Source organism: Palaemon carinicauda, chromosome 35 (assembly GCF_036898095.1).
Source record: "Palaemon carinicauda isolate YSFRI2023 chromosome 35, ASM3689809v2, whole genome shotgun sequence".
Classification (NCBI taxonomy): Eukaryota; Metazoa; Arthropoda; class Malacostraca; order Decapoda; family Palaemonidae; genus Palaemon; species Palaemon carinicauda.
The window spans coordinates 66,857,843-66,870,318 of NC_090759.1; the positions used below are offsets into that span (position 1 = coordinate 66,857,843).

At 48.2% G+C, this 12,476-nt stretch overlaps 1 protein-coding gene across 1 annotated transcript in view; it reads left to right on the forward strand.

Moving 5' to 3' along the window:
* The first annotated feature begins 924 nt into the window (after positions 1-924).
* The window catches only part of LOC137627830 (p21-activated protein kinase-interacting protein 1-like), a 40,755-nt gene continuing 29,203 nt past the window's right edge, over positions 925-12,476 (forward strand). The window contains exon 1 of the mRNA XM_068359219.1: positions 925-1,077. Within this exon, the coding sequence (XP_068215320.1) occupies positions 1,000-1,077 (78 nt within the window). The 5' untranslated portion in view covers positions 925-999. The remainder of the gene's footprint in view (positions 1,078-12,476) is intronic.

The following is a 12,476-nucleotide window of genomic DNA, read 5'->3' on the forward strand; positions in this document are numbered from 1 at the left end:
TATTTTAGGTCCAGTACGATGTACGATACATGCCTTAGGTATATACATATGTGTGGTGTGTGTGTTTAATTAAACAATTAAACTCAAATATTTTGAAATAAGTCAATCATAAACTCCTTAATAATTATATTGAAACTGTGTACGATAATTTTGGTTGAAAAACGACAATTTTAAGGCTCATGTACGATAATCCAGTCGAAATAATCTGGCAACCCTGTGTGTATGTGATCGATTCGTGTCACAATGTTGTTACCATGAAGGAAAGCTACGTACCGCATGACCTTCGAGGTGAAACAGAATGTACTTTTGAAGGCTATATTGAAATGTGTATTGTTTTCAAAGTATATTTGATACAAAAAGTAGAGTCGGAATATGAAGATTTATTTATTAGTTTCCAATTAGATTCATAAATCTCTCTAGTATCTTTGTAATACAACCTGTAATTATTGCATGTTACTGTTTTGGTATATATTGTCATTATTAGCAATATCTGCAGGGGGTTATTATAGTAAAACATTAATACGTTTTATTTAATAGTCTTTATAGATATCTAGAAAATTTGTATTTTAATCTATTATACTTATATGGTTATATTATCATGCATTAATAATCGTTTCGTTTATTTAAACTTTGTAGATGTATGTCATAATAGTATAGTGTAAATCAACATGGTATATCTTATAGCGCTGTCAAAGAAAACAGTATAATATGTTAACCTAAAGTGCATGCTTTTTTTGTAGATCCTCGTTTTCTCCGCCGATATTTAATTAACGAAGGATTTTATCGTACCTTAAAAGCTATTTAAACACTGAAAAATATTCATTTCATTCTCTAAGATAGTAAGGTAACTAAAAATCAAGTTTTTCATAAAATTAATATATCTTTTCTTGATGGCGTTCATTGTTTATGATATTAGTTGTTGTGTTCGGAATGCAGAAGAAGACCGAATCTGACCGATACCTTCAAGAGGAAAGCATGACCCTGCTCAAGTAATTCGAAATGGACGGGAAAAGAATTGAGGTTGTCGTTGGTACCACAGAAGAGTACGTTTTAGGTTATGAATTGTGTACCAGAGAGGTAAATATGATAACTTAAATCTCTAAGTTTTATTATTAGTGTTTATTCTTACCGTCGGTTTGCCTACCCTACCGCAAACTTTGTCGGTTCCAGACGATCAAAAACTATTTAACTCCTTATTTTTTAATCAATGTTGTTGTGAAAAAGCCTGCAATAATTCCACGTTAGACGACAATTGTTTTTACTAAATTAAGTATTGCGCAAAAATTTTGTTCGTCTCAAAGATAGGACCTTATTACCGGTATTATGCTGTAACCTCAGTATTGAGTGTGTGGTAAATGTTTTTTGTAGTACAATATTCCTATTGGAATAAAAATAAGAAGTCCTTGTGTAGTTAAAGGTACTGAGCCTTTGTATACCAGCGGCCTGTTCCTCGTGCGTTGATTACAAATGGACATCAATTAACCTAAACTTTCCCCCCTAACCTAACCTACAAGCTGTGTCCTTACCTACATAGTTAACGAGGGCCAATGCCCCCTACGATCCCCTTACATTGCCGTATCCTAAGTTATCCATAATGCGTACAGGTGGCCGCTATCTTACATACACCTCAAACGTACTTTGAACAATTCTGATGGAAGTACTTGGGGAGGGGGGACTCAGTATTTTTCAAGTTATGGACGATATATATTTCTAGAAGTTATGACTAATAAACATTTCCAAAGGGTAGCAAATACAAGAGCACAACCTAACTTATTTGACAAGATCTTAGAGCTGTATCTGGGGTGTAGGTATGATAGCGAGCACCATTATGTATGATGACTGCCGACTAAGAGTACAGCATTGTAAGAGGGTACGCCTCTTGTTAGGTAAGTAGGAAGGACACGGCTTGTAGGTTAGGTTAGAAGGGGAAGCTTAGGTTAGTTGGTGTCCATTTTCTATGCACGTGGGAGGAACTGGCCGCTGATATTCAAAGGGTCCCTGTATCCTTACTTTTTTTTACCTACCCTACTCCTCTCAGACTGCCATATTCTTAGCTCTCCCGAAGACTAAGTATCAACCCCATGTTTGCTTCCCAAGGGTACAGTATTGATCATTACTTCCCATTTTACTTGGGCATTTTCTCAGAGCACGAAAAATGAGACCAGTGTGACAGTTTTGTTTCACTGGCTGCAGGTGAAAGTTCCTTTCTGGCCCGAACACTAGTTGTTCCGTAACTGAAATACAAACCACGCTATTTAAATAGGGTATTACTTTTGGCGTAGTTGAAATGACGAGCCATTAGAATTTTAACGAGGGTTTACTACCCCCTCACTAGTTAGCGAGTGGGTAGGGGAGGGGTAGCTAGCTATCCCTCGCCCCTCACACACTGGTGAACTTGTTCACTTTGCTTTTGGCTCGGGTGATGAACAGACGTGTCTGCTCTCACCCTCGCATATTGACAGCCTTAATCTTTTTTGCTTTTTTTTTAGTTGTGTGTTTGGAAGTTGGCCTCTCTCTTTATCATGCGGAAGTGCCCCGGGTTACCAGACCGCCCTTGTGGGACATATATGTCGGTGGTTGAGACGGACCTGCACACCTTGTGTCCGTTCTGCATGGCCCAACGGTGTGATAAGGATAAAGTTTGTAGTGAGAGCAGGAAGTGGTCTAACTCCCAGTGGGAGAGGTTTTCCCGGCGCCGAAAGAAGAAGTCTAAGCGGGATCTTTCTCCTTCAAGGATCTCCTTGAAGAAGGAAATCTCCAAGGACTCTTCTTTCGTTGCCCGAACCTCCTCCGAAGCTCCCACTCGATCGGTCTCTCCCGAGAGGCCGTCGAGTGGTAGCGTAGGCCGTACTTGTGTTGACCGACTTCGGGGTTCGGGAGAGGGAGTTGCCTCCCATAGCAAGGCAGCTCCTCCTCCTCCTCCTCCTCCTCCGGGGGAGGATTTATCTATGAATGTTGGTAATGATGATTTGTTGCAGCTTTGGGCTTCCTTGGGGCTTAAGGGTTCGCCCTCCAGGGAAGCCCTGTTTGACCTTATCCAGTTGGGAGCAGCTGTCAAACAGTCGCCAGTGATAGCGGAGGTTGACCCTCTGTCTATCGTCGACGTTGTTGCGGCAGAGGCTTCCGGCGAGTTGGGTCAAACCTCTCCCTTGGGTGCTGATGTTGCTGAAGGCTTGGTTACCCCCTCCGAACACCCTTCGAGGGAGGGGCCAAGTCCAACGGTCTCTCCTGCAGGTGATACTCCCCCTCGGGGGAGTTCACTAACAGAGACTCCTCTTCGGAGGACTGACGATGGTGTTCCTGATGCCCCCAGAGGACGTATCCGACGCAAGGCTCATCTTCCTCTTCGCCGTAGAGGCCTTCCTTCTTCCCACAAGGGAGTTAGGAGGCGCCTTTTCGGCTCCTCGCCCTCGCAGTCCCCCGCAGAGGATCCTCCTCACCGTGTTTTCACCGTTGCAGCTGCATCATTGGACCTCTCTGCAGATCGTTCGCGATCTCCTTCGCCTGCCAGACCTGCTGACCTTCCTTCTCCGTTCCTGGCAGCAGACGTGCTGTGGGCGCCCACGCACCCCGTTATCCAACGGGCACCGGTCCCTTCGGGGCAAAAGGGGCTTTCTCACAATATGAACAAGTCCCTTAAGTGCCAGGTATCCCCTGCTCTCCTGCGCGCTAGCTCTCGCCTGTTCCTGAGACAACGACCCAGGGACAACGCGCCAGCGATCTCCTGCTGCAGAGTCGATGCGCCAGCGCTCTCCTGCTCGCTACCGATCTCCTGCTCGTCAGCGTTCACCTGCGCGCCAGCGATCTCCTACTCGCCAGCGCACAGCTGCGCGCCCTGATCCTGTTACGCGCTACGCGCGCCCACGATCTCCAGCTCGCCAGCGCTCTTCACCTGCTCGCCAGTGCGCACCTGCGCGCCCACGATGGATCCGAGCACAGGAAAGAGGAGTCGTCCCTCGCCTTCTCGCCAGCGATCTCCTGCGCGCCCTCGGAACTCGCCCACCCGTAAGCCCTCGCCTGCGCACCATCGCGCGCACAGGTTCCAGCCCCTACCGTGCGCCCTTCCAGAGGCTTCCGAGATCCTACGCGCCCACGAGCAGTCTCCTTCTCGCGCTTCCACGCTTGCTGGTCCTTCTGCGCACACCATCTCCTGCGCGCCATCATTCCCCAGCACGCACACGCGCCCATGAGCCTGCTCGCTGTAGATCACCTACGCGCCCACGCGCACCGTCACCTGTGCGCAGTCGCTCACCTGCGCGCCATCGCTCGCCTGCGCACCATCATTCTCCTGCTCGCCAGCACGCGCACCCGCTCCCTCGCCCGCGCGCACCCGCTCCCTCGTCCGCGCGCCCACGCGCACCCGCTCCCTCGCCCGCGCGCACCCGCGCCTTCATCTCCGCGCGCCCACGCGCACCCGCGCCTTCAACTCCGCGCGCACGCGCACCCACGTGCGCGAACGTTCGCACGCGCGCGAACCTGGGATTATTCCCTTGCGCGAGCCTAAGCGCGATTCCCACTGGGTTTTGCTACCGAGCGAGAGTTCAGGAACAAAAGCAGCTAGGTGTCCCCCCCCCCCCCCCGCAAACGCAGACCAGCGCGCTCGCAGGAGGAGGGGAGATCTTCAGATAGGCCAAGGCACCCATCTTCTTCCCTTTCTTTCCAGGTAGGCCATGTTGTAGTCTCTACTCCAAAGGATCGGCCTATTCCCTTCCCTCCAGAAGGAGTCTCTGACACTGCGTCTGTCAGTAAACAGCCATGGTTTGAGTCCCTTATCAGAGCTGTCGTCCAGGCTGTTAAGCCTGCCTTCTCTGATTTGGGCCTGAAACCAAGGGCAGCTCTGACCCCACTGAAAAGGAAGAGTGGAGTAGAGGTCGTGGTGACTTCTCCTCGGGTCAAGCTGGCTCCTAAGAAGTCCGTCAGGAAGGCTCGTTTCACCCCTCAGACGTTTTCTCCATCCCCTGTGGACGAGGATTTTCTGTCCTCTGGAGTCTTCCGAGGTGAGATCTCCTCCCACCGCACCAATGGGAGCAACCCCACCTCGAGCAGGAGAATCGTCCCGTGTTGGGGCGGAGAAGAACCCTCAGACTTCGTTGCCGGAGTCCTGTATCCTTCCTCGGAGGGAACCGAAGGACTCGAAGACCATCCCGAAATCTTCTTCCAGGATTCGACCAGAGCCAACGAGACCCGCGGAGAACGTCCACGTGTCCCCCCAAGAAGAGCCTTTGGGGACGGGAAACTTCGCTGCCAGTTCTCCAGGGGGAGAGCAGCAAGAGTCAGAGCATGCCTTCTGGCAGGTCTTGACTCTGATGAGGAATCTCAACAAGTTTCCGGACCCTGAGATTCCTCCTCGTGAGGGCAAGGACACGGTCCTGGACTGAGTCTTTGGCACTCAGAAACTCACTAAGGCCAGTGCGCCTCTGCCCTGGTCCCAAGGGGTGAAGAGTGCCAGGGATAAGGTTGAGGGCCAGCACTCCGAGCTCGCCTCCTCCAGCCGTTCCACTGCTGGCAACAAGCTCCTCCCGCCTCCTCGTGTCCACCAGAGGAGGTATTTTGAGATCATGGAGGAGTCTTGTTTAGCTCTTCCGTTGCACCACTCTGTGGAAGAGCTTACCAAGGGAGTTCCTCTTGATAGACTCTCTAGCCGGCAAGTAACTTTCTCGGCGACAGATTCTAAACCAGGAGAAGGTCGCGAAGTGTGCCATGCAGGCTACTTCGTGGCTGGATGTCTGGTTGGGGTCTCTGGGCATCCTTTTGTGATCCGAGGATCTGTCCAAGGAAAGAACTAGGAAGGCCCTGGAGACCTTCCTCCTCTCAGGCATACACACCATTGAGTTTCTGGCCCACTAAGTCTCGAACTTGTGGGCCAATTCGATCTTGAAACGACGTGATGCGGTGGTAGAGAGGTTCCATTCGAAGGTCTTAACCGTCGAAGTCAGCAAGCTCAGACACTCTTCCCTTATGGGAAAGAGCCTGTTTGAGCCCAAGGATGTGGAACAGGCAGCTGAGAGGTGGAGGAAATCCAATCAGGATTCTCTCCTCCAAAGGGCTCTCACATTGAAGTCCTACAAACCTCCAGCACCTCAACAACAACCTCGCCAGTCTAAGACGACGAAACCGGCAGCGGCAGCGAAGACAACGGTGTCCAAACAGCAGCCCTTTCCTGTCAAAGACAAGAGAGGCAAAAAGTTCTCCAGGGGAGGCAAGAATCCTAGGGGGAGCGGCTGAGGCCGCAAACTCTAGGATTGGCAAAGGGGCTAGCCCTACGGGCAGAAGTCGAGACCATGCTAAAGAAGGATGCTCTCCAAGAGGTCGTCGACGGGTCCCCAGGCTGCTTCAGTCGACTCTTCTTGTAAAGAAGGCGTCTGGAGGCTGGAGACCAGTCATCGACCTCTCAGCTCTGAACAGGTTTGTCAAACAAACTCCGTTCAGCATGGAGACAGCAGACACAGTCAGACTTGCAGTGAGACCACAAGACTTCATATGTGCACTGGATCTGAAGGACGCGTATTTCCAGATCCCAGTCCATCCGTCTTCAAGGAAGTACTTAAGATTCAGCCTAGACAACAAGATCTACCAGTTCAAGGTGCTGTGTTTCTGTCTCTCCACAGCACCTCAGGTTTTCACCAGAGTGTTCACCCTGATCTCTTCGTGGGCACACAGGATTCGTCTACTCCATTATTTGGACGACTGGCTGATCCTGGCAGACTCGAGTCGACCCTTCTTCGACACCGGGACAAGCTTCTGGGACACTGCCAAGATCTAGGGATCATGGTAAATCTCGAGAAGTCTTCTCTGCTTCCCTCTCAACGACTGGTATATCTAGGCATGATCTTGGACACCAATCTCCACAAAGCCTTTCCATCAGACGACAGGATAGCAAGGCTGAGGAGGGTCGCAGATCCTTTCCTCAGACGAGAAGAACTCCCAGCCTCGCCCATTTAAGGGGATGGGGGGAGGTAACGTTCAGGTTCGTCCCTGAGTTTGTAGCTAAGACTCAAAATCCAGGAGTGCCGGACCCCCGGTTCGACTCCTTCCGGATTTCTAGTCTCCGTTCTGTAACAGATGACCCAGATCATCTCCTACTGTGCCCAGTAAGGAGTCTGAGGCTCTATCTTAGAAGAACAGCTGCAGTTTGTCCTCGAGTGCAAGCATTGTTTGTGAGCACAGGAAGGACTAAGAGGAGGGTCACTAAGAATACTATCTCAGCATGGATTCACAGGGTCATCCACCATTCCCTGAATCCAGACCCTCCTCCGTCACGTCGCCCTAGAGCACATGATGTCAGGCATCGCTACGTCCCTGGCATTCAAGAGAAACTACTCAGTGACGCAGGTTCTACAAGCAGGGGTTTGGAAGCATCAAACGACCTTCACAGCCCACTACCTGCAAGACGTGACCCACAGGAGGCTCGATACATTCTCTATCGGCCCTTTGGTGGCTGCACAACAGCTGGTCTAAACCTCAGGCTCCTTAATGGACAAGTAGCAGAAGGTTGAGGGCATTGTTACCCGGTTTTAGTCTGCATGAATGAAAAGGTATGCCTGGCCCTTATTCTTTTCTTCATCCTCCCCTCTCTTGGGGAAAGCAGCATCCTGGGTTCTCTGCACAGGTGACCTCAAACCACTGCAGTTAAACCATGCTTCCTTGTGTTCTTAGTATTAAGATAGTACTGTCGCGTCCCCCATACCCTTATGAGGTGGTATTGGGAACGTCCTAACCTAGAATTCCATCTAAAGGACTCTAGGTCAACTTCCTAGGACGAGTCACACTTCATTCCTTCACACACAAGGTACTTGCGAGGTGCAGGGACTCCTTATCTTGAGTTCTACATACTCAGATACTGAGTCCCCTGGCAAAAAGCCAAAGCCAGTATGGCTGGGACTTACCACCCTTCCTAAGGGTTAAGTCACCCTATTTAAATAGCGTGGTTTGTAGGGGGTAGTAAACCCTGGTTAAAATTCTAATGGCTCGTCATTTCAGCTACGCCGAAAGTAATACCCTATTTAAATAGCTAAGGTTTGTATGGTTAGGAAAAATACAAATTATCTACGAATTTGTCATCTTTTTTAACAATTGCAAGAATGGATCCTCTTTCTCCCCCTGTGCCGGAAGAGGCATGCTTGTTATGACTTGGCATATCAGTAAAAGATGAAAGGTCCCTCCGGTATAATCATCAACATTGGAGGATATTATGCCTGTAATTGTGTCTCTGGAAGTTCCAGTTCCTGTTGAGGGAGCTTTTTCTTCTACTACCAAGGAGTGTCGTTGTGGATGCCCAGAAAGCTGGCAAGCTCCTTCCAGTTCCTTCTTTCTCCTCTTCCTCTTCTCTTCTGATTTTGATGTTTTTTCTTTATAGAAGAGGAAGAAGTCTGATTGTAGGAAGTCTCCCAAGACTTTGAGTAATCTCTGTTCTCATGCTGTCAAGTGCCGACCTTGTGGGTTGGTGACTACGACTGGGGTGCTAATACTTATGCACATGAGCCCAATGCTCAGCCCTTATAAGACTGTGTGCACACATTTGGAATATGGTGGTTGAAGGGTGCTGCCCTTTTCTTGGATGATTGTGGATCACCTCAATCTCTTTCCCGAGATACTCGGGTATTGAAGGGACGAGTTGACACCTGATAAGGTTCCCTTGCGCACAAGCGATTGGCAACTTAGTGGAAGAATTAACGATCCTTTCCCCTGCCCTTACGAGTGAAGAGGCATTTCCACACGTACCTGATGATCTGGAATACTATCCAGGCTCTCCTTGTTGCTGTTGGGTCCTAAGAAATGTTCCAATGTGCACGCGCTACTAGGAACGCAATCACCTGTCTCCTCAAGGATGTAGTGGGCTTTGGGATATGTTTCCACCCTCACACACAATCTTCACAATCTGTCTTCACACTTGTGCAAGCAACGAGACATTCCCAGGTGTACATACACTCAAGAATGTGATCCTGGCTCTCTTTGTGATTGGTCTCTTCTTAATGGTTGGGCCCAGGTAGTTGTATCCATGTATGTGTGTTACTCGAAACACGATCATTTGGCTTCTCATGACCAGTTGGCCTGATAAGATTCGGCAATTCGGTCCTTTCTTCTTGTGATCGATCCCTTTGTGGCTATTGGGCCTGGTGAGACGTTCTTATTTGTACTTTGTACCTGGAACAAAGTCACCAGTCTCCTTGTGGCTAGTGGGCCTTAGGAGACTTTCCCATGTGCATGCTCATTCAAGAATCTAGCCATGAAATGAACAATGATCGGGATCCACTAATGCGAAGGATAAAATTTTCCTTTGTGCATTCAAGATTGGGAACTTGGTGATTGAGCTTCACGCTCGTATGGGTGACGACACTCGCATAATTAACAAGGTATTCTCATGTGAACAAGTGATCGGGAATACGATCCAAAGCTTATGGCTATTGTTCTCCTCGTGGCTTACGGGCCAGAAAGAATCGATGTGTACGTGCAGTCGGGAGTGTGGTCTTGTCACATAGTATTTCCCACACGCACATAGGGGTGTTCCCACTTGCTGGTGCGATACACCACCCTAGAATGCTTTCAGTATTACCAGCACTGAGACGATCCCTCTTGTACTCTCGATAGAGCGAAAATTCTTGTCACCTTGTGACCAGTTTACCAACCAGGACTGTGCTCACCTATACGGTCCTCAATGGGAAAAGTATGCATTGCTTTGTTTCAGAGGGCATGAGTACCAGACAGTTCTGTCTCTGATGTGGAACATGATTGTTTGTGACTACAGTTGGTCCATCATTAACATCATCTAGGCACAATGCCAGGTTTGTTCATGGTCCAGAGGAAAAGAAGTCCTTAACCAAGCACCAGGTTGTGTGCTATACTTCTGAGCACTGAGTAGGGCTGATGGCCATTGAAAGGATAGGCAGCATTGTTCCTTTCTTGGTCTTTTGATGATGCCAAGTATTAACTCCAGACAGAATGGCACCACTCATGGGCAGATCATCATTTTCATTCATTTTACATTCCAGAATCCATTCTCATATTTTTGGGACAGTAGTTGCCCAACCAATTTGGGACTTTTTCCAATTCCCAGCAAGGGCCCCTCACAACATTTTCCTCTTGAAGGCATTTGACTCTTGCCTTTACCGTGCTTCAATACCTCCTTCCAGGCTAAGTCTTGGAAGGGGTGAAGAGGGTGGGGGAGCAATACAGATTTATTCTTGCTGTAAATAGAGGTTCCTTGCACGTTTCTTTACCCCTCCATCCCCTATCCACATTGATTCTAAACTTACCTGCTAGGTTCAATCTCTAGTCATAGTGGCAGAGGTGGAATAATCCTGGATTATTGTGCATGAAGTTGAGTATGACCATTCTTCAGTCCTCTCCCGGAAGAACGTTGTCACGTCACAAAGAGGGAAGTATGGTCTGGTACTCCTCCCAACTCCAACTGAACTGGTTCTTTCAGACCATGTTCAATTGGACTTCGTTCAGTTCCTAGTGAGAATGACTTTGTGCTTTCAGTCTCCAAAGGCTGCTAGTGCTTATATTCCATTAGTGGCCCCGTAAGTTTCTCTGTTGTTTGAGGGGGAAGTATCACTCACTTTTTTAGTCCCTGCCTTTACACCAGAGAAAGGTCTCTGCTCAGCAGATTGTAGACTTCCTCATACCCCTGCCAGAGCAATAGCAGACTGCAGACCTCCTCATGCCTCTGCCAAAGCAACTTCTCAGTAGAGCTGGATGCTTACACAATAAGGGACTGGCCCATGTTCACAGAGAATGATAACCAATCTTATCTACCTTGGAATTTAGGTCCTTGGGTGTCATAATTTTCATTCTCTGAACACTGGCATAAACACTTCCTGAGAACATGAGGGTATTGTAGGGATGTATCCCTAAGACCATCTCTTTGCTGCATTGGCAAGAGGTAAGAGGTTTGTATTCTCGTATATCATGTCAACCCTGGAGGGATGGGGTTCTGGTGCCTCTGCAGGGGTAGAAGCGAAGACCCAATACCTGCTTGAGTTTATCCCTCATACGGACACCCCTAATGTCCAGGAGGGTCCTTCTGCTATTTTACAGGTTTGACATCTCATAGCCAACATACAGCATTGGCAAGGTCTCGATGCATGCAGGCTTGGACCTTATTGCCTTCTACACAACAGCGATCTTCCCCGTGAACAAGCTTTACGAACATGATTGTCCACACAAACGATCGTCAACAAACCAGTCATCCATGCGTGGGATGGTCCATGTGCATGATCGTTACAAAACACAATCATCCATGTGCGTGATCGTTCACAAACACAATAATCCTTGTGCACAAGCTTCACGAACACGATCATCCACACTTACATTTGTTCACACGTACGAGCTTAACGAACACGATAGCCCATGTGCACGACAGCCATGCATACGATCAGCCATGTACACAGTTACCACCAAGCAGAAAGGTTTTTTGTGTTACATTCTACATTGCCTGTGCAAACACTGTCACTGCTTGATTGGTCTTGGTATGACTAGTCACTATGTGATCGGTCTTGTATCGCTCAGCCAGCTGATATTCGCCTCGTGTGCATGTAGGATGGAAGGTACATATGGTATCTGGAATGTATCTACTCAGGGGATGATCTTGGTGCATCCTTGAGAGGTCACATATCAGGAACGTTTCTTTTCCCAAGAATAAGTTTAGGTATGCCATTCAGGTACTCACTACGCTATCAGACTTCTGTTATCTGGTTCGTTCCAACTTTTCCAGTACATGTTACTGCTGGAAAAGGAACCATTGATTGTTCTCATTGCCTGTAGGGACTACATGATCTTCCCATCACGGACATTGAGTTTTCCCCTTTCTCTTTCCCTTCATGTTTCATCTTCACTGGAACGTTCCAATCGTATTTTCTAGCAAGACAAATCAACTCGCATTTTTTCTCCAAGATTGTGGTTTCCCACTGGATCAGTTGCTGTACCATACCATCTGTAATCACTGGGATCAGAAGTTACACTTTTTTCTTTTGACTTACTTTTCCGTCACTATAGGACTGGTACGCCTGTCACCTGTTCCTGTTCCTTCTGACTGATTGAGAAATGAGGTCTTCCCATGCCCCAAGTTTCCCAGATGCAAAGGTCTTCCAACCAACTCCTCATGATATGTATTACACAGGTGACTTCTCAGGTCCAGTCTCAGAACTCACAAGCATTGAGATGTCATATCATGCTTACCTTCCCTGACTGATCGGGTGTTCACGTTCCTGCTACCAGTGATCATTCCTGTACAAGACTGAGCAATTTGTACCCTTGATCAGGATAAAGAGCACTGTCCTCTTTCCTACCCGACTTCCGAAAGTTCCCGAAAGATGACAAAATCAAGGCTCACACGCATGAACTCAGAGACCACGATCTTCAGATAGGATCCTCCCAAAGGTACACCAGGTCTGCATGTGTACATTGCTCAGTATAGTCTCATCAGGACTCTAAATCTTGAGAAGCTGCAGGGCAAGGTTGCAAATCACATCTAG